At 34.4% G+C, this 23,477-nt stretch overlaps 1 protein-coding gene across 2 annotated transcripts; it reads left to right on the top strand.

Moving 5' to 3' along the window:
- The first annotated feature begins 2,597 nt into the window (after window positions 1-2,597).
- Window positions 2,598-22,982, top strand: LOC125665611 (PAT complex subunit CCDC47-like). 2 transcript variants are annotated; one of them, XM_048898350.2, is made up of 14 exons: window positions 2,598-2,713; window positions 4,659-4,770; window positions 10,158-10,285; window positions 12,339-12,455; window positions 12,539-12,713; window positions 12,913-13,097; window positions 13,632-13,733; window positions 14,451-14,558; window positions 15,550-15,632; window positions 17,151-17,209; window positions 20,514-20,623; window positions 21,258-21,425; window positions 22,476-22,547; window positions 22,712-22,982. In XM_048898350.2, exons 2-13 carry the CDS (start codon window positions 4,662-4,664, stop codon window positions 22,542-22,544), a joined length of 1,413 nt encoding a protein of 470 aa, XP_048754307.2. In that variant the 5' UTR covers window positions 2,598-2,713; window positions 4,659-4,661; the 3' UTR covers window positions 22,545-22,547; window positions 22,712-22,982. The 2 variants fall into 2 exon arrangements, with proteins under 2 accessions (XP_048754307.2, XP_048754306.2); XM_048898349.2 differs by having other exon boundaries at window positions 22,476-22,982.
- The last annotated feature ends 495 nt before the right edge of the window (window positions 22,983-23,477 follow it).

Genomic DNA, 23,477 nt, shown 5'->3' with positions numbered 1-23,477 from the left:
CATTGTATCGGCAACCAACTGTTATCATGAAAACTGCCGTCTGTCAAGGATCTGAAGCATATCTTTATAGAGTTGGTGTTGTGACAACCAAAGAGCTAACTGGTTCGCCTTTCTCCTGATCGGATATTTGTTCCTCTTGGTAGAAATATTGCCTGGTGAAGGCATGGCAGACGACTATAACGAACAATTATCATCTCGTAACTCTTATATTAAACTGAGGAATACAAAATAAAGAGTCAGGCATGATCTTAATGAAAGCTGAAGATAACGAACAGTGATCAATCTCAAAAAGAATTTTTACATGTAAAAAGAAGAAACAAGGAAAGATTTAAAATAGAAGGTGGGGAGGGGACCAGGCCCTCCCTTACCCCCCTCCCTGTTGTGATGTCCTTGACGAGTATCCGCTGCCGACCCTCCCTTTAGGCCTATATTTATATACCTACATGTATCTAAAGAACTCTCTATAAAGACGACGAAAATGTTACTTAAAGGTTGCTAATTGTTCGGGAAAAAAATTACTTATTTGTTCGAATGAATTTCTATTTCGTCCGAACGAATTATACTAATTTGTCCTAACAATTTGTTAATTCGTCCGAACAAATCGCCAATTCGTCCAAAAGAATTACTAGTTTATCCGAACAATTTGCTAATTCTTCCGAACAAATCGCTCCGAACGAATATTATATATTTTTTTTATTTGGCCTCTCTATGCCACCGTAATCATGGTATAAAAGAAACATTTTTTTTCGCTCTCAAATAAATAAATGGCGAGATCTTTTGGATTTATTGTTACTATTATTGTAAGAACTTATATTATTTTTGAAATATCTGTCATGATCTTAATGAAAGGTGAAGATAACGAACAGTGATCAATCTCGTAACTCCTACACTGAAAGAAATTCGTAGTCAACTTGACAAGGTAAAATTGTCAGGTTGACTGTCCACTCAATAACTATGCAGTGCAGTACTTTCGGGATATGCCGTAACGACCGATTATATTTGACGTTTATACACCACGGTCACGTGATAATAATTAATTGTAGGGCAAAGTTGACATCGATACATATGGTGTTTCGCTAACAGACGGTCCGTAAAGAGCTATGCACAGTCCCACGATGACGATCCAAGTCATTATTGGTGCTTAGTACTTGGGTGTAAATTAGATGGAAGGGAAAAGGCGCATTTAGACGCGTACCATTGGATGCAAGGCGTGAAGTTTTACCGATATCCTCAAGATATTCCCTAGATTTATTTCCCGCGCCGACTCGCATAATATTATCAATTGTTTTATCTTATAAAATGGTTGTAGTGATTGCTTTCTTTCAAAGATAGCATTTAAATGCAGGAAATTGATAGCAATTGAAATATTTCATGTTTGTTTACGTTGTTGTTATTGTAATCCGGAAGTGACATGCCCTACGCGCGATAAAAGTCAGAGTGGATCCGTATCTCGAAAGTCCCGTATTGGACTAGAATTCTTTGTCAATGGTACTGACTGGCTTAATGAAATTGACTTTATCTGATATCAATATATGAACTTTGTATATTGTCAAGTTGACTCTAATAAATAGTAAATTTGATGCACGTCGTCGTTTCAAGGACTAACGATCTTAGTCAAACTTAGTGATTTACTCGTGACATTGACTATTCCAGATTCGTCAAGTGCACTAATGGTATCGTCAATTTGATGTAACACTGTGTTCTTGAGAAGATTTTTAAATGATCCCACCCAATTATTAGATTTTCATGATTATCTCCCCTTTAAAGGCGGCCTGGTCTATTATTTGAGCAGGAATGAAAGCCATTCACCAAAGGATGCGTTGTGTTAAGTTTGGTTGAAATTGAAGAAGTCGTAAATATAAAAAAAAAATAATGGACGGACAGATAGACAGACACTGGACAAAAGTGATCAGAAAAGCTCACTTGAACTTTCAGCTTCATCATAGACACCAACAAAAGGTCAAACTATTCCAATTTTAACAAGATCCTACCATCTGCTATCAATTTATCTATACATACATGTACATGTTGTGAAGTTAGATACTACATGTGTACCTCTAAATAGCTATTTTTCAAGTGAAACCCATACACAATAGATAATGTGTACATTTAACATTTCTCTACAGTTAAAATTCAAAATAATTTTCATTTACTTAAAATAAAGCATAAATCTCCATTTCTAACTTTTCTCTAAAAAGAATGATTGGGGCTCGGGGGGGGGGGGGGGGGGGGGGGGGGTCCTACATTTAAAAAAAAAATCAGTCCAAATTAGGTAAGCTTTTTATATATATATATATATATATATATATATATATATATATATATATGTAAGCGCCCCCCCCCCAATGAACACCCTTGAAGACCATAAGCATCATAATTCTATCAATATACAATCTCAAAAACTGTTTGGATGCAATTTCTTCTCATTAAAATGACAGAGAGTGGTAAAAATAGGACAGTGACATATTTCAAGCCTTATAAGATTTATATAAAATATAGAAGCTTCCGAGGGCTTTCATCCCATGGGACCCCAGACCCCTGTTTCATCAAGTTACACCCTTTACTTTTTACTGGATCCGCCCCCTGGTTACTGGACGTGATACATATTCCGGAAATAAAATCCGATTACGGTTTTAACAATATTCATTCCAAGGGGAAAAAAAACCGAAATCGAGGCTCGTGACTGCGACAGAAGACAGGACTGTGAGGACAGGTAAATATCTTTATTAATGTTTGTAAAAATTGCGATTTTTTTAAACGAAGTGATAAGAGTCATACAACATATCGATGGCATGAAAAAAGAACTTTCCCAACTTTCTTTTAAGTCTGGAAATTACAAACCGGTCCCACAATTCGAATTTCCTCCATCAACATGATTCTTTAAAGAAATCACATCGCATATTGGTTACCTTCAGTATATTTCATTGCTTATTAGAGACATGAAATGGTGTTGTGTATCTGATATAAAGAAAATTCACGTCATGTTGTAATTTATACATTGAGATTTTATGATTTACGTGTATACAGGAAATGGTCCGTTCGAATTTTCTCTCATCTTAATTTTGGCCATTTGGATGTGTTAATAGTTATATCCTTTGTCTTGTGTAAACTTCTAAGTAAGCAAGATGCGACATGGTATCCACATTCTACACAGGCAAAACAGCCTCGAGTCTGTTTTGATTCAAAAAGCTGAAATTCAGAAAGTGTTGCACTTTCTATAATATGAAATGTCTGTCACTTTTTCAAAATTTCTGTTGCAAGTTTTTACAACCCCCCCCCCCCAAAAAAAAAACAAAAAAAACTTACAAAAAGCAGTAAATGCAATTGTCAGTGCAAGCCCTGCTACACCAATGTACAGCAGAGATAGACATTAACTTTTGTCTTAGTCTTAGTTCCCCACTCAAACTTTCACATGTCCGAATGAAAAACTTTGCTGTCCAAAATATTTTTACTCTAATACACCTTTCAACCAATAATTTTGATTATCTCCTTTTATGGGTCAAACCACAATTGGTGAAAAGCCCAGTTTTCTTTCTTTATGCTACCAAATCAGTCTATGCGAAAGACATCGGACAGTCGGACCAGACCGATGTGCAGTGTCTCAGGTCCGATGCATCATTTTTTACACCGGACCGGAATGTCCGATGTCTCAGTGTCCGGTTTTGAGCTTTACTATTTTGATGTGGAGTCATTAAAATGTAAATATTGCACAAATCCAAATACGTAAATGAATGTGATTAAAACCACATGGACTGTCTAAAGTATTATGTGGGAGCGATCCTGGTAAAAGAAATCAATAGTATTACTAATATAATAAATAAAATTTCCTTGATTTTGCATTTTCACGTGTTTCACTTTTTTACATTAGATTTTTCAGTCTGACAAAATTTGATTCGGTCCTGTGTGTTCATCGATTACACAGGACCGACTGTCCTGTGTGGTCCAAAAAACTTTCGCATAAACTGCCAAATGCAAGAGCTGGATAAGCATTTGTGCCCACCGCATGTGGACAAAAATATGTTTTGCGTCTCACTGTGCGCACGACTTTCACATAGGTAAAGAACTATTGGACAACTCTGAAATTGCATATTACAGGAAACTCCTAGTCGTCCGTACAAATCATTATGGAGCTATAGTTCTCGGGCTATTGTGCGAGTTGAAAGTTATGATTAATCAATATCCTTAAAACAAGATGGCTGTACATTGGCTTCCTCTCCTTATCTGTGTAACAGGAAGGAAGAAAATGCAACGGACCAGGACGGGATACGAACCCGGGGCCCTGAATCTCTAGTCAGGTGCTCTACCAACTGAGCTATCTGGCCACCGGCGATCGAACCCGGCTGACCACTACATTTGTATAAACATGATAAATGGATACAAACTCAGATAGTCTCAAGAGTAAATGACCATATGTTTTATATCTAGCTATCAATGTTGAATGATGCTGAAAATAAGTAAAGTATACATGTAGCTGATAAGTGAAAAAATTTATTGTTGTCATACTTGAGATCGATGCAACTATAATGAGAACAATAGTCTAGAATATGCTTCAAATGGACTTCTATCATGCATATATTGTTCTTCGCATTAGATTGGATACTAAGAGATCAATGTAAGGAGACAGGTGTAATGGTTTGACTTTTCGTCTCCTTTTGCAGGTGATGAAGTCGTGGATTTTTTTCTGTTTGTTGTTCTGGTTGTCACCATTAACTGCGAAACAACAGGATGTTGAAAAGGAAGACAACGATTTTGCAGAATTTGAAGATGAAGGTTAGTGATGGAGTGGAAGAAATGTCGATCATAAATTAGTTGTCTTCGTGGAAGAATGGGATTATAAAGGGATATATGGAAGGTCATTTTTGTTTTTTAAAAAATTAAAGAATTAAGAGAAGCTGTCAGTAACCATTGAGAATTTTCTTTAAAAAAGTGGAAAGTGCAAAAATCACAAATCTGAATGAAACTCTCACACTTTTGTGTATGGTGATAATCAATGTTAAAAAAGTGAAAATTACTGGAACCATGCATCGTGTTTCCATGGCAACGGACCATACCCACAGTTAAATCATGAGATGTTGAGTTTTTAATCTTTTCACAAATATTTCTAATAAAACAATTTCCCAGCAATGTACAGTGAATAGAAATTCAAGAAGGCACTTAGATTATTGTACTTCTGATTGAAAAAATGTGTATTTTCTTGCTTATTCTTAAGAATAAGTCATAAATTAAGGTAAAAAAGAGCATTTATGACTTCTTTTCAGACACTATTTTCTCTGAAACGCAGCAGGGCTGACATTAATTCTACATGCCGTTTTTAAGACAGTTATTTTTACTACAAATATAGTAAATAAAAACAGTTAAACAATTTACCCTTTTTTGTAAAACCCCTCAAAACTCTACATTAGGGCCTACTATTTTACACAATTATTACCCCCCTTGATGTGAACTCTCTAGAATTAAAGGAAGAAATGAATGAATATCACTTTGCAGACAACATAACAAATTCTGGATGGTCAGTAAGAAATTCATTTAACAGGAAACTTGAAAGGTGGTGTAGAGATTAGCCTATTTTTCTGTAAATTAAATTTGATATGTTAGTTAATAGCAGAGTTAGAGTCCATTTAATCATTCCAAATTCATACAAACTGTCCCCAATGACAGATAGATCTAGTAAATTAATAGTGAACACCGGTAAATAAGATTCCAAGTATGTCTAGTGTAGAACACTTGTTTCTCATTAAAAAAAACCCAAAGAATATCTAAATCGTGTTCTACACTCAATCAGTATCAATGCTGATGTCACACTTTCACCTCATATTGCGTCATACTCAACATGCATTGTGACGCACTTTTTGTGTATTCAAAGTATTTCCTTCTCACTGAAATAATTTATCTTCTATCAAATGGTTAATGTAATTTCCAGTCTTCACGAAAAACTTTGTGAAGCACAGGCCCTTCGGGCCTCCCAGTATAATAATTTTGCAAGCCCGAACAATATTTTAATGGCCCAAAATGTTTTTTTCTAATTTGATTACTTGTCATTTGCAAGGTGTTGCATGCTGATTCTACACTATAGATACATGTAATATGTATGTTCTGACTGTAGGGAAATACATATCAAGATGATCATAGTTAGAGAACAACTGACATCAAAAGGATTATCTTATTTTATTTTTCAACATATTAATCTCGAAGATATGTACTTCAGTAGCTCATGTTCTACATTGTTTTGTAAACACCACATAGAAAACATTTTGTTTTCTCCAGAATTAAATCTTAGCAAAGGACCACCCTCGGTTCAGTGGGGCATAAATTTTGGATCTGATGGTTGTGATTGCGAAATACGCTTGTGAGGTCTGGAATTTCATGGACACCAGCCCCCTCCCTACACGGACTCTGGAAGTTAATCTAAATATATAGTATGTGTATTTTTTATACATGCACATACTATATATTTACATTAACTTCCAGTGCCCTTGCCTCCCTATATACTTCAGAAAAGGCAGCATGGTTGATCGTTTTTCGATGCGAATCCTGACAAAGTCTGAGTCAATCTCACGCTTTATTTGTAATATATACAAAACATCCAATAAAACATTTAAAGGCCCGCCGGACTCCTGGGTTAAATATTTTTAGAAGCCCGATCCCGATTTTACTGGCCTCGGGCATCGGGCCACCGGTTAACGTCGAAGACTGAATTTCTATTATAATGCAATTCATATTTCAAAATATTGTATACGTAACGATGTGGATTGTTGTTCTGATGAGAAGGGGGAAGGGGGGGGGGGTATTTTGTTGGTAGATCCTCTAACAAATATCCCATCCCTATATCATTACGCTATGGGTATAGCACACACGTTTTCCAATTACAAATTCTGTAATTCATGTACTTTAGACCACATCCATATTTTAAATGTAATAAAACAATACACTTCATAGAGATTTCGATATAGAAATACTTGAGGCCTACTTATTCCAACATCTTACATGTAGCCTATGTATCAAAAAATCAATTTCTCTATTTTCAGTGAGTATTTGTTTTCGATATCATAATCAATGTTTCCTAAATTATACTCTTAAAACCAGGCATGTAGAACCAGGATGGCGGTGGTGAGGGGAAGGTGTCCTATTTTTGATAAGTTAATTTTTTCTTTGTTTTTACCCCCCCCCCCCTAGAATTTGCATTCGAAGTTAGGAAATGATAACACTATTTAGGTTTCAATTCTTATAGCCATGCATTTGGGGTGGGGTTTTTTTTTGGATTGCTTGTCAATAATTATTTGAAATTCCTCTGCGTTTTTTAAATTTCTTTTTATCCCAAACATCCCCTCCAGCTGCCCCCCCCCCTCCCCCTGGAAAATTATAGGCCTAATATGTGTCAGAAACTCTCAAATTTAGACCAATGACTGTAAATGTGTTAATAACTTATTCATCTTCCGAAGACCCCTAATGTCGGCTTCAAATGAATTTATAAAACCGGAAAACGATATAAATCCTACATATCATGTTACGAAGATTGCACAATTTGACTTCAAATCTGCTGCCTAATGTGATATATTTGCATCTGGTAATAATTGTTTAATAAACATGTGAATAGCAAGTGAACTTTTCATATTTGGTTAAATTAACACATCAATTCAGTGTCCGGGGGTCCGTGTTTGACCAACTATCTATTTAATTGCTTACGGGATTTAGGAGAATGATCACTGTTCGATGTTCGTTATCTTCACCTTTCATTTTCCTTTGGGGTACCTCAGTAACTAAGTTATTGTCTCAGAGTTATCTCTCTTGGATTTATAAATAGGATTACCAGACGCACAGATTTTTCATACAGAATCTACTAAACCCAAAAATACTCAAGTTTTTCATGACTGTTTACTAGTCTGTAAATTATGTATAATGAATTATGATGGGGTATAACCTAATAAATTGGGGGATGTATCACAAATCTTCTGTTTAACATCGACTTGACAGTGTAAATATTGCAGCTGAGGCGGATCATGAATTTTTTAGAAAGTGGATTCAACTTTTGTATTGAAAATTATGATTTTTTTTTTTTACCTCAGATTCATTCAGGATTAATTGTTCAAAGAAATAACAATCTTAGATGAACCTTCATGGATTTGCGCTGCTATATCTGCTGTTACCTACATGTTTTACTTTTGCCGGTCCGCTGCCGAAAGAAACTGACGCGGAACATCCAGATTCTTAAATATCGCAAATTCTATAAATATTTTATCCAAACCTGTGTATTGTTTCCAAATTGTCTTTTTGGTTTGGTTTAAAGCGTGCATACTAGCCTAAATCTAACACGTGGTTTTGAATCATGTGCGTGTACATAGGGATATATGCATCTTTACGTATGGCGCTAGGCCTACGTAACATCAAATCTTTGTGACGTTATTTCTTTGTTCTCTTGAATATGCCATAAAGACCTTTTGTCATGGGCGCAATCATATATAAACTATAATATATATAAACCACAGCAATATGTGATTTTAAAAAAAAATACACAGGTTCGTTAGTAGTATACAAGTTTAAATTAAATCCAAATGCAGTTTAGGTCAACTGATTAAATATGAAGGTCATTGGTTAATGTATGTGACCTTGAGATTGTAGGACAAGGTCATTTACAAGGTTCAATAGAATTTAGCATGTCATTAGAAAGTAATTGATGCACCCAGAAGGCAAATGTTCTTGACCTAAATTAGATCATTAGCCTAGTAATTAGATAGATTTTCGAAAATGTAGCTGAACATGAAAAAAAATTGGAGTTTTTGGTAAGGTCAGTAACAAAAAACTAAAAGTTGTTTAACTGATTTTATTTTTTTGAATAAAAATCTAACATTTGTTATTTAATTCTATATGAAAGACCTTGCATGATTGTGTTGCGTTTTTGAAAAAAGTTAGCTCAAAAATCTATTGTTTTATTGAATTTTTGACTGTTTACAATGCAAGGTATGTTGGTTGCCATGGAAACCATTTTTTGCTGAGATATTTAAATTTCTTATTTCAACAAAATTTTATATAAGCCTTTTCCATTTACCTTAAACTAAAAAAAATATGCATATTATTATCTTAATTGTATTTATTTTGGACTTTAAAGAGGTATATTTCACTGTTTTTTTCAAGAACTTTGTCCTTGTTACCATGGTAACAACAAAGTGATCAATAACTCTGTGTTATTTGAGTTTAAGTGACTCACACATGCGTTTTGAATGATTTTATCAATAACGCTGCATAAAATTATAGAATTTTTCAATAATTTTTTTTTTGCACTTTCCAAAAAATTCTCCATGATTACTGACAGCTTCTCTTAAAATTTACTCATACAAGTCATTTCCTGTAAATAATATCAATTTTAATATGCATTCATTTCAAATTTTTAAATCAATTCCTAATATTTTCTTCAAATTACGTCCCTTGAATTTTTGCTGTGTGGACAAAAAATTCAATCTTTTATATAAGTTATCTCCTTTTGACAAACATGCGATCATTTCAAAGTTGATAAATATCATTCATGTGTCCCCAAAAAATCCCCAAAATGAGCTATACTATCTATATAAAGTTATGGAGTATGTGTTGGGAATTATCTCCCCTTTATTCAGGCATTCTTGATACTGACTTGCAACAAATCCCTTAATGCACTCTATGTTACTGACTTATGAACATATATAATGGCTTATAACTTAAAATTATGTAAAACATTTACACAGACGAAAGGTCAAGGTTGCTGTGGGTTGCATCATGCAAGGTCAGGCTCAGATAAACAAAATACATGTAGGTCTAAGCCTGACTTTTACACAAATTGTTACACATTTTGTTCAATGTATATCAAGTGATTAATATATAGACACCAGAGTTATATCAACATTAAGCTATATATGCATTGGGATAAATATTAGTTGACTCATTACCACTATATCACAAATGTACATGTAATATTAAAGAATTCATAATGGAGTGAGCTATTCAAAAAAAAAATTGAATAAAATAAAATTAGAAATTAGTCAACATCTAACGGGGTTTTATTGATGACCAGTCATTGATATAATTACAGTACAGCATTGTAGTAGTAGCTAGATTACGGGGGTTTTGTTTGGTCATCAGTTTGCTTTCTCTAAGATCTAGATCATATTCAGCGTACTGTTTCTTTTCAGAGGAGTTTGTTGTAGAACCCAGTAGTGAGAAATCGAGGTCTGCCGATGGCGATAATGATAAACAGACTAACAAAGAAGGGGCGGAGCCTGTAACGGAAGATGTAGAGGAGGACGAATCTACAGTGGAAGTAAGTTCATCACATTGATCAGCGCTCCTGGTTGCGAGTAAAACAGTCGCATTTGCAATCTGAAAATTGATTTTGCCAATAGAGATTATATTCAAGTCACATTTTTGCAAGTGAAGAAAATTTGGGCATCCAGTTAAAATTTATAATCGGGATTGGAGGTTTGAATAAATGTTTTTTCAGTCTCGGTCAAAACAATGTTTGAAAGCAATCAAGATGGTGGAAAATCAAGGTTTAGCACAAACACGTACATTGTGTATTGGTGCTAATTTTTTTAATGAAAGATATTCAAATTAAAAAAAACAACTTGTAAGTCTTATTTACGATTTCTTTTACCATGGCGAGTAGAAATTTTGTAAATGGCAACTAGAAATTTTGAAATGACGACCAGAAATATTTCTAGGTCTCCATTTAGCGACCTGATAGGAAATGTGACTTGGAGCCCTGATTTATTATTCTCAGTGCTTATATTTATAAGCAAGTGTCTAAGTTTGTGATAACAGCAGAGAGTGGCTGTCTGTGTGTGTAATTGTTGTGGAAGCAATGCTGGAAAGATACTGTATATTGTTTTAATATGATTATAAGTTGTAGAAAATAGCAAATACTATACATGGTAAGCAGAAAAATTGTTTTCATACAGCTTACTCCACTTATATTGAAATTGGTCTGTGTGAAATATAAATAATTGCCCTTTTTCTCTTTGTATCAAGGTATTGCTTAATTTAAGGTCAGGATCAAAGTCTAAATACTGATATTTCAAAAATGGACCCCCCCCCCCCAATTTTTTTTAATTTTTTTTTATCAAACTTCACTTATTTTGAAAACAAGCAGTTGGTGGTAGACCATATTTAATTTGTATTATTAAGCAGAAATAAACATGATGAATATACTTTGTTAAGTTGATACACAGAAAGTACTGTAAAGGTAGTGTTAAATTATTAATCAGAAAGTACTGTAAAGGTAGTGTTAAATTATTAATCAGAAAGTACTGTAAAGGTAGTGTTAAATTATTAATCAGGAAGTACTATAAAGGTAGGTTTAAATTATTAATCAGGGAGTACTGTAAAGGTAGGTTTAAATTATTAATCAGGGAGTACTGTAAAGGTAGAGTTAAATTATTAATCAGGGAGTACTGTAAAGGTAGAGATAAATTATTAATCAGGAAGTACTGTAAAGGTAGGTTTAAATTATTAATCAGGGAGTACTGTAAAGGTAGAGTTAAATTATTAATCAGGAAGTACTGTAAAGGTAGAGTTAAATTATTAATCAGGAAGTACTGTAAAGGTAGGGTTAAATTATTAATCAGGGAGTACTGTAAAGGTAGTATTAAATTAATAAGCAGGAGGTACTGTAAAGGTAGTGTTAAATTATTAATCAGGAAGTACTGTAAAGGTAGGTTTAAATTATTAATCAGGGAGTACTGTAAAGGTAGAGTTAAATTATTAATCAGGAAGTACTGTAAAGGTAGGTTTAAATTATTAATCAGGGAGTACTGTAAAGGTAGAGTTAAATTATTAATTAGGAAGTACTGTAAAGGTAGTATTAAATTAATAAGCAGGAGGTACTGTAAAGGTAGAGTTAAATTATTAATCAGGAGGTACTGTAAAGGTAGGGTTTAATTATTAATCAGGAAGTACTGTAAAGGTAGTGTTCGATTATTAAGCAGTACTGATAAATGTTGCAAACATGTGTATTAGATAATCTGAAAATGCTGTAAACACACAGCATTTAGTTGATAAGCAAGGTGTACTTTGAACATAGTGTTAAATCAGTAAAGAAGACTGTGTTTAGTGGATAAGCTGAAAATGCTGTAAATATAGTGTAGAGTAGGAAATGCTGTAAATATAGTGTTGAGGTGGAAATGTCGAAAATATTTAGATGTTGTATAAGATATATTGTAACTAAAAATGCTGAAGATATTCTGCTTGTAATAAAAACTCAAATATGCAGCCCTAAGTTACAGAAATTAACATGGACGATAAGATATTATATTGACATGTTTTTGTTTGTTTGTTCAATGACCTAAACATTGTATAATTTGATTTATCATTATTAGACAGAAGATGAAGAATTTGAACACTTCATTGATGAAGATGAATTTGAAGGTTTTGAAAAAGAGAAGAGTCAGGCTGCCAAGCCAAAGGATGGCCAGCCAGAACTTAAAATGGCAGATGTAAGTTTGCCTTCAGTCGAGATTGGAGATGTTTAGTCTTACCTAAAGAAAATAGAGAATATGCTTATGTTTTTACATTGTAGGTACCAGTGCACCTGAGAACAAACTGGGACAGTTTCTACGTGGAGATTCTGATGCTGGCTGGGTTAGGGGTGTATTTCTTAAATTTCCTGCAAGGCAAGAGTAAGAACCACAAACTAGCTCAGTCATGGTTGAACGCACATCGTGACATTCTGGAACAGAACTTCAGCATTGTGGGTAGGTATCATCCAAAGAAACTGTTTTATCAAGTGATCTATTGAGAAATATGACATTACTAAGTTAATTACAGACCAGCGCTTAATTCTCATTGACTCTGACATAAAATGATACCATGGATTTGTTTTTCATAACTTTCAATTCATGCTGATTACAACTTTATATGGCAATCAAGTGATGATCATCTTTTGATTTGAAGGAGATGACGGCACTTCTAAAGATGCCGCCTCGGGAACGCTTATGAAGGAGTCGGAGAATGTTTATGCCCTGTGGTGCAGCGGTAGAACTTGTGTGGAGGGTATGCTGGTGGAGCTCAAATTCTTGAAGCGACAAGACCTCATCAGCTCTATTTCCAACATGCTCAAACCTTCTTCAGACCAGATTGTAAGTTTGTGCACAATTTAGTAGTTTTATTTAGGTCACCGGGGCTGAACGAATGTTTTTTTTTATCAAAATGTCTAATAATGTGCAAGAAAGTACTGTAGATTTCTAAAAGTATGCTAGGAATTGATTATTGCATAATTTCGTGAGAGGTATCATTCATGAAATAAAATTACTCACTTTCATATTTCTGATGCTGAAATACATGCAAGGACTCTTAATCAACAGACCACACGTGATTTCATGTTCACGCAATTTGACGTACATGTATATATAAGACTATTATTATACAAAGTTTTTTGTACATTTACCTTAACAAATTGACTGGAATTAAGAACCCAATGATATTGCACAATCTAACAATCCTGTCCTTTGTGATAGTGCAGAACCTAACAATCTAACAATCCTGTCCTTTGTGATAGTGCAGAACCTAACAATCTAACAATCCTGTCCTTTGTGATAGTGCAGAACCTAACAATCTAACAATCCTGTCCTTTGTGGTAGTGCAGAATCTAACAATCTTACAATCCTTTACAGGTAATACAGGTAGACCTGGACCAGAAGGTGATGGATAAATTTGTGTTTGCCATTGTCCAGAAGAAGAGCTGTAGTAAACTCCACAAGGAGCTGCTGGATCTGGTATGTAATGATAGTACACAATAATCCGTAATTATCATACACAATGATCCGTAATTATAATACACAATGATCTGTAATGATAATACACAATGATCGGTAATTATAATACACAATGATCGGTAATTATAATACACAATGATCCGTAATGATAATACACAATGATCTGTAATGATAATACACAATGATCTGTAATTATAATACACAATGATCTGTAATTATAATACACAATGATCTGTAATTATAGTACACAATGATCTGTAATTATAGTACACAATGATCTGTAATTATAATACACAATGATCCGTAATGATAATACACAATGATCTGTAATGATAATACACAATGATCTGTAATTATAATACACAATGATCCGTAATGATAATACACAATGATCCGTAATGATAATACACAATGATCTGTAATGATAATACACAATGATCTGTAATGATAATACACAATGATCCGTAATTATAATACACAATGATCTGTATTGATAGTTCACTGGACATTTGGGGATTAATTTCATCCCAACAAATGAAGTTTGGAATGATGGTTTCACCTCATCTGTTTGTTTGTAGATGCATTTTGTCGGGAGATTTTCTTGGAAGCTGTTCATTTCCTTCTCACCAAACTGGAAATGTTGTTTACAATTCGTTAGAAGTAATATGTTAATCGCTTTAAAATCCTACTTTGATAAAGCTATTTTAATCCCTGCAGAATCAGTTCACGGAGAAAAAGAATGTTGATAAGAAGTTGGATATTCCAGGAAGTTTCCAAGTCCTCAGTGAGATCATGGAAGCCACTACAGCTGTTCTGGACAAAAAGGTCAGAGGTCATTCAGGATAAACTTCAAATCTTACAATTACAAGTACACATGGTACATCAGATCTTCTCTACATTCACCTAAAGATACATGTACAAATTAAAGTTTCTACATTCACCTAAAGATACAAATTAAAGTTTCTACATTCACCTAAAGATACAAATTAAAGTTTCTACATTCACCTAAAGATACAAATTAAAGGGACTGGTTCACGATTTTTGATAAAAATATTTTCCATTTTTGATGTTAAACATTAGAAATATAACTGATTTATTGTTGAAAGCCAAAATTTTGACCTTCTGAATGCAAGAATGAGAGCTATATTTTAGCCTTAATATGTGTTATGTAACAAAGACTCGAGTCTTTTTATGTAAACAAACAAACAATTGAAATATTGATTTTGAAATATAATGCATCTTAATTTTGCATGGTCACAAATTTTGACTTGTAGATGACACATTTCACCCCAAAAATGCTTGAAATGTGAAAGATAAAATAATACTTGGATCGATATCCATTCCTTTTGAAAATTTCGTAAACAATAGCATACCGCAATCTTTGTTTACAAAACAAATAATAATCTCTCTATAATGAGCTTCTGTGATGATGTATAACCTTAATTTTCATGTGAAATCTTTCAAACACATTAGACAGTAGATTTTGATCATTAAAAGGGAAAAACAAAATTTTGGGTAAAATCGTGAATCAGTCCCTTTAAAGTTTCTACATTCACCTAAAGATACAAATTAAAGTTTCTACATTCACCTAAAGATACAAATTAAAGTTTCTACATTCACCTAAAGATACAAATTAAAGTTTCTACATTCACCAACAGATGCAAAACAAATTAAAGTTTCTACTTTCACCAACAGATGCACAACAAATTAAAGTTTATACATTCACCAACAGATGCACAACAAATTAAAGTTTCTACATTCTCTCATTGAGACTGACAGGTGTGTTTTAAATTAAAGTTTCTGTATTCGTCAACAGGTGTGTCAGGTTCTTCAGAAGTATGAGTCCAGTGTGGAGTACATTCACTTCTCGGATCAATACGCAGGGATAAAATCTACAGAGTATGTATCTCTCTAATTCTTTGTTATGAATACATTCACTTCTTGGATCAATACGCAGGGATCAAATTTACAGAGTATATAGCCCTCTAGTTGTTTGTTATGAATACATTCACTTTTCGGATCAATACGCAGGGATCAAATCAACAGAGTATGTAACCCTCTAGTTCTTTATTAGGAGTACAGTCTCCTCCAGATAGCTGTTTATTTTCAGTTTAAGGTTGATCGATCCTCATGTGATGTCATTGGTTTTTGCAAAAATCTTTATTGAATTAAACTTTGCGCATGATAGAAATATATCTTTCAAAGGAATTTTATTCGTTGCATAAAATAAAAAATCTGGTAAACTATTGATACTGAAAAAGTTTATATTTTCCAATTATTTATAATTTTAAAAATGCTGTCAAGGGCAATAACTCCTATGCTGGTATTTCTTCTACTACATGTCTAGTATGCATGATTTCCCCAATATCTACTATCAATTTATACATATTTATGCAAAGTTTCTTCAAATTTCCTTTGAAGTGTCGGACAAAATTTTGTCAGTCCAGAAAAAATGCATCGCTTTTGAGGTTTTTATAAATTTTATTATAATCAGCTAATTGTATTCGATCTCCATCTCAGCTATAAGTTCATCAATTCTTCTTTCACCCTTTCTCATCTTCCTCACACTCTGAATCTTACTTTCACTATCTGAGTCACTTTCTTGCTCTACTTCTCTCTCACCCTCCACTTTTCTCTCTATCCTGTCTATTCCTCTCAACTTCTTTCTCATCTTCCTCTGCAATTGTTGTAACTACTTTCTCTCTCACTTTGGCCTGGGTGTAGTTGTTCTTTCAACTTTGAACAGATGGTGTCACCTAGCAGTAGGTAAAACCGCATCAAACACTCTCCCAGCTTGCCAGGCGGGTTGAAACAATAAGTTTCTTTTCTCCTCGTAGTTCCTCACAACAGATTCCTCACATTTACGTTTCAATGCCTTGCCGGATTTAGCATCGGATTGAAAATTCATGGTCCACATGGCCACCATTTTTCCCACTAAAAAACAGACTTCAATCCCAATCTTTTATCGGCCATCAGGACCGACAATTAAGTAACTTGTGTCGGACATTTACTACTTTTATCGGATAATTGGACATTACCAACACTTTTCAAGAACTCTGTTTATGAATTAGCAGAAACTGTTTTAAGACTGTTGACATTTAAAATTTGTCATTGCAACAAGTTTTGATCTATTTCAATTATTCTGTATAATGAAAATGTGTGATTTTCTGATCTTAACATATATACATGTACAGTACTTCTGTTTTTTTTTTTTATCTCTGACATCTTTAAAAATGTGGCAACATACACATTTTCTTTGGTTATTAATTAAATTTAACTACACATTGAGTGGAAATTAACACAGTTCTTCAACTTTCAACCATTGATATTGATGAGTCACATGAGGATTGACCCACCTTAATAAACCTTAGTGATGATCAATGCGAGATTGTAATTTGGTGTTTTGTTGTTTTGTAGTGACGGTCAGCCTTCCAAGATGCCAGATGTGAAACCTGTGCTGATGTTTGTCTTCAACGGTACAATACCCTAACTCATAAAACAAACCCTAACTCATAAAACAAACCCTAACTCATAAAACAAACCCTAACTCATAGAACAAACCCTAACTCATAAAACAAACCCTAACTCATAAAACAAACCCTAACTCATAGAACAAACCCTAACTCATAGAACAAACTCAAACTCATAAAACAAACCCTAACTCATAAAACAAACTCTAACTCATAAAACAAACCCTAACTCATAAAACAAACCCTAACTCATAAAACAAATTCTAACTCATAAAACAAACCCAAACTCATAAAACAAACCCAAACTCATAGAACAAACCCAAACTCATAAAACAAACCCAAACTCATAAAACAAACCTTGTAACACAAAGTCTTATTTTAATCCAGACACATTCAATTTCTCTAAATACATGAATTTTAAAGAGGCTTGGACACGATTTTTGATCGAAATTGACAGTATTCAGTTATAGAATTAAAGATTGGTTATAAATAAGTGGACTGAAAATATTTTTATATAGGATGTACTTTGTATTTACATAAGATTCTGCCCCCAAAGTTGTGTTTGCCGACACGTTTGTCTTAGCTAGGAAACCACTTGAAAACACCAAGATTTCTTTAAAAAAGTATGTCTAGAGCATTCAACATTTTGACATAAGGTACATTAATTATAAATCGATTTAGGGAGCAAACACAAGGAAGAAAGAACAGAAATTTTTGTTTTAAATTTTATTTTCCTTTTCATAAAATTTAAGCCTCAACTTTGTGATGGAGTTCTGTAATGTTTAACATGAACACCAGCTGGTACCTTGTTTTTGGTGGAGTTCTGTAATGTTTAACATGAACACCAGCTCGTGTCATGTTTTTGGTGGAGTTCTGTAATGTTTAACATGAACACCAGCTCGTGTCATGTTTTTGGTAGAGTTCTGTAATGTTTAACATGAACACCAGCTCGTACCTTGTTTTGTGTTGGAGTCTGTTTAACATGAACACCAGCTCGTACCTTGTTTTTGGTGGAGTTCTGTCATGTTTAACATGAACACCAGCTTGTGTCTTGTTTTTGGTGGAGTTCTGTAATGTTTAACATGAACACCAGCTCGTACCTTGTTTTTGGTGGAGTTCTGTAATGTTTAACATGAACACCAGCTGGTACCTTGTTTTTGGTGGAGTTCTGTAATGTTTAACATGAACACCAGCTCGTGTCTTGTTTTTGGTGGAGTTTTGTAATGTTTAACATGAACACCAGCTCGTGCCTTGTTTTGTGGTGGAGTCTGTTTAACATGAACAGGGCTTGTGCCTTGTTTGTGTTGGGGTTTTGTAATGTTAAACATGAACAGGGCTTGTGCCTTGTTTTGTGTTGGGGTTTTGTAATGTTAAACATGAACAGGGCTTGTGCCTTGTTTTGAAAATGAAAAGTTCTGATGCCTCAAATTTATTCTTGCAACAGTTTTTGAAATTAAGGTTTGTTGCTTTGTTTTACACAAATCAAATAATCACATCATTAAATATCTATTAATGACTTTTTGGGTACAAAAATTGTGTCCATGCCCCTTTAATTGATAATGATTTGTTAGTTTATCCCCCCCACCCCCGCCCCACTAGTAGGTTTTGAATTTTAGATCTGACGTTAAGTATAGAATTAATTTCAGGCTGTGATATGTAGACACATTCTCAATGAAGTTCAGATTGTAATCCATTGACATTCTCCCTGTAATCTCGACACATTCTTAATGAAGTTCAGATTGTAATCCAGTGACATTCTCCCTGTAATCTCGACACATTCTTAATGAAGTTCAGATAGTAATCCAGTGACATTCTCCCTGTAATCTCGACACATTCTTAATGAAGTTCAGATTGTAATCCAGCGACATTCTCCCTGTAATCTCGACACATTCTTAATGAAGTTCAGATTGTAATCCAGCGACATTCTCCCTGTAATCTCGACACATTCTTAATGAAGTTCAGATTGTAATCCATTGACATTCTCCCTGTAATCTCGACACATTCTTAATGAAGTTCAGATTGTAATCCAGCGACATTCTCCCTGTAATCTCGACACATTCTTAATGAAGTTCAGATAGTAATCCAGTGACATTCTCCCTGTAATCTCGACACATTCTTAATGAAGTTCAGATTGTAATCCATTGACATTCTCCCTGTAATCTCGACACATTCTTAATGAAGTTCAGATTGTAATCCAGCGACATTCTCCCTTTAATCTCGACACATTCTTAATGAAGTTCAGATTGTAATCCAGTGACATTCTCCCTGTAATCTCGACACATTCTTAATGAAGTTCAGATTGTAATCCAGCGACATTCTCCCTGTAATCTCGACACATTCTTAATGAAGTTCAGATTGTAATCCATTGACATTCTCCCTGTAATCTCGACACATTCTTAATGAAGTTCAGATTGTAATCCAGCGACATTCTCCCTGTAATCTCGACACATTCTTAATGAAGTTCAGATAGTAATCCAGTGACATTCTCCCTTTAATCTCGACACATTCTTAATGAAGTTCAGATAGTAATCCAGCGACATTCTCCCTTTAATCTCGACACATTCTTAATGAAGTTCAGATAGTAATCCAGTGACATTCTCCCTGTAATCTCGACACATTCTTAATGAAGTTCAGATAGTAATCCAGTGACATTCTCCCTGTAATCTCGACACATTCTTAATGAAGTTCAGATAGTAATCCATTGACATTCTCCCTGTAATCTCGACACATTCTTAATGAAGTTCAGATTGTAATCCAGTGACATTCTCCCTGTAATCTCGACACATTCTTAATGAAGTTCAGATAGTAATCCAGTGACATTCTCCCTGTAATCTCGACACATTCTTAATGAAGTTCAGATTGTAATCCAGTGACATTCTCCCTGTAATCTCGACACATTCTTAATGAAGTTCAGATAGTAATCCAGTGACATTCTCCCTGTAATCTCGACACATTCTTAATGAAGTTCAGATAGTAATCCAGTGACATTCTCCCTGTAATCTCGACACATTCTTAATGAAGTTCAGATTGTAATCCAGTGACATTCTCCCTGTAATCTCGACACATTCTTAATGAAGTTCAGATTGTAATCCAGTGACATTCTCCCTTTAATCTCGACACATTCTTAATGAAGTTCAGATAGTAATCCAGTGACATTCTCCCTGTAATCTCGACACATTTCTACTCATTTGTTCTAGAGTTTATTAATCATAAAGTACTGTATCCAATTGCATTGAAGTTGATTCCAGTTGGGTAGCAGGTTTAAGATATGAAGCTGGATTATTAAATGTGGATGAATTTTCAAATTCAGTTCCTGGGAAGGGGAAGAGTAAGCCCTCCGACATGGATTCCATGAAGCCTCTGCTCCAGATGGTCTTCCACTGCATTGATAAGATCAGCCGTCTCCAGCTGAGCAGAGAGGTCAGTTACTTTTCATGATAATACTTTAAATGCTTTAAATGCCAACATTTCTAAGTCTGGAAAGTATTTTGAGCCAATCAGTTCACAAGATTGCCTATTTTCTTGGTTTTAGTTTCATTAAGACAGAGTCCACTTGATACTGCTGTAAGTGGTTATTTACGTGTGGGGGAAATTTACACTAAGTACGCGGTCACGTAATAAGCACGTAAATTTACCCCATGCGCATAGTTATAAATATTTGATGTACATGTTTAGTGAAATATATATTATATTCAGTTACTGCATATTTTTCCCCTACGTGCAATGTTGGAGGTTGAAAAACGCGGACAGTAATTGATCTGTAAACGCACATTATTACGCGTGGTACTTATTTCCGCCATGTCCGCAGTCACATTAAATCCGAGAAATTTCATATTAGTGGATTTGAGGCATGTAAGCTATTTTTATGCAAGCCATATGCCACTCGGCGGAATTTCATACCCATGGGCAAAATAAAAAGATGGTATTCCGTGAAATAATGAATCGCATCCGTGGAATTAGATACGTCTACAGGAATTCCTTTTTATGTGATACTATATCTTATTTATATGAGTATCACTGATCCTGAGAAACAAAAATTATTGTATCGTTATAGGCCAAGCAGAAAGCAGAAAAGAACCGACAGCGAGCGGAGGAAGAATACGAACGTCTAACACACAGTCAGAGACAAGAGGCAGCTCAACTCCGCAGGGAAGAGAAACGCCGCGCCGAGAAAGAGCGGCTTCTGAATGAGGAGGACCCCGATAAGGCACGAAAGCTGGAGGTAGAGTTTCACAGTTATCATCAATAGTAGTGTAATAGTTACCAATAGTTAACACTTATAATGATAAGACGAGAAGGCACGAAAGCTGGAGGTAGAGTTTCACAGTTATCATGTTGTCCTCAGACCTTGTCTATAACTGATTTTTTTGTACACCTTTAATTTTTATTCAGGTTAGTTTTACAGTGGCAGATTTAGGAGGGTTGGGGGTTGGAACCTCCCCCACCACCCACCCCCGCTCTTCTATTTTTTTTATATAGTGATAATTATGCATTAAAGCACGAAGGAACCAGAATTTCAGTCTGAAATGCATTGATAAAATGAATTATTTTGAATCAATACTGTATAGGGGGAAAATAAATCGCAGTGGAAATTTTTGCTATATTCGTGGTGTAAACAAATCCGCGAATTTAAGAAACCATGAATATTTTTATTTCTATTATTATTTAATACACAATGTGTTTTTAAAAAAAGGGAGGGGGCTTATAGTGATTCGAATCCGCGAATTTAAGAACCTGTGAATGTCTCGAGAATGAAAAAACCATGTAAATTACAACCCTTGAAATTATTCCCCTATCCATTACGTCAAGTTTATTCTTTTTGTTTAAATTCTATAAAGGATGTGGTGACTATAAATGAAAGGAAGAAGGAACAAGAATATCAGTCGAAAATGCATTAAAATGCACCATTTTCAATCAATCTTAGTTTAAAAATTTTCCCGGGGGAGGTGAACTCCTTCCCATGCCCTCCCCCTTCGGGCCTCAACCCACCCTCCCCCAGAGTAAGGTCTAGATCCGCCACTGTTTTACAATATGTGCACATGGTTTGTTGACTTTGAAGTTTTAACAGGACTTTGATTGTGTTGGTCTATTCAGCATTTCTTCAGACTTTCCTGTGAAGTCTTGATATAAACCAAAAATAAAGCATCTAGTATACAATGTATATATGGTATGCCCTGGTTTGGATTAGTTGTAAAAGTATCGTAGAATATGAGATATGAAATACATATTTATTATGCATCTGTAGATCATATAATGTGGACAATTTTTTCAGGAGCGAGAAAATCGCAGGGAATTGAAGCGTAAACAGCCCAAGATGAAGATGATGAAAGTACAAGGCTGAGAGGTGATGTTTTTCCCCCACATGCAGAATAGATCCCCTTCTGGCTGGAAGTCTGTTAAAATGGAAAAATATCCAATATTTCCTATGTCTTAGAAGACACCTCATACACCCTATCACAATCCATAACCTATAAATATACAATCATTGTATATTTTCTTTGTTTTCAGTCTGAAAATGTTTTGTGCAATGAAGAAATACAAATATAGTTAATATACAGAGAAAAACTACAGACATTTTTATTGGAAAGGTTTTAAAAGAGTAAGTGTGCAAGTGAAAGCCCTTTCAGTGACCAAATTTTTGTGAGTGAATGAGAGTGAAACCTTTAATCGAACATGTATTGAGTACATCCAGTGTTTATGTATAAATCTTTCAAGATCAATTGTATTCATCGTTTCTTGTAATTTTTGTATGTATTTTAATAAATCACGTACAAAGAAATGAGAAGTTTGTATTGTTTTTCAATGACCTGTGCAGGACTAGTGTGTGTCAAAAAGTTTTTAATAGTAGCCCAAAGCAGACGATTAGGACAATGTGATGTCGTAAATCACTTTTTACTAGCCTCATAATGTGTACAGCCAACCTCGGCTTTTAGTCTGTAGATTTCAGTTGTTATTCAACATGATACACACACCCCTTGAATTCCACATGTATGAATTAAAGATGCACTTGTAACCCCACTGAGCTTCAATATATGGTTTGTGCTTAGCGATAAAATATGTATCTTGCAAACATATAATAGAGTAGTGTTTTTGTTTTAAGAAGTTAACATCTTTACATATGTATATAGTGTAGCAAGCCCTTGACAGTTCACTGTTGCTATAGTTACATTTTCAGACAACGGCATCTGGGAAAAGATTGTAAAAATAGAACAAGTACGTAATATAAGTAAGTAACCACTTACCAGCATATCATTTAAAACGCACACACTCACAC

Source organism: Ostrea edulis, chromosome 10 (assembly GCF_947568905.1).
Source record: "Ostrea edulis chromosome 10, xbOstEdul1.1, whole genome shotgun sequence".
Taxonomy (NCBI): Eukaryota; Metazoa; Mollusca; class Bivalvia; order Ostreida; family Ostreidae; genus Ostrea; species Ostrea edulis.
The sequence above is the reverse complement of the archived record's forward strand: the minus strand, read 5'-3'. Positions and strand labels throughout refer to the sequence as shown.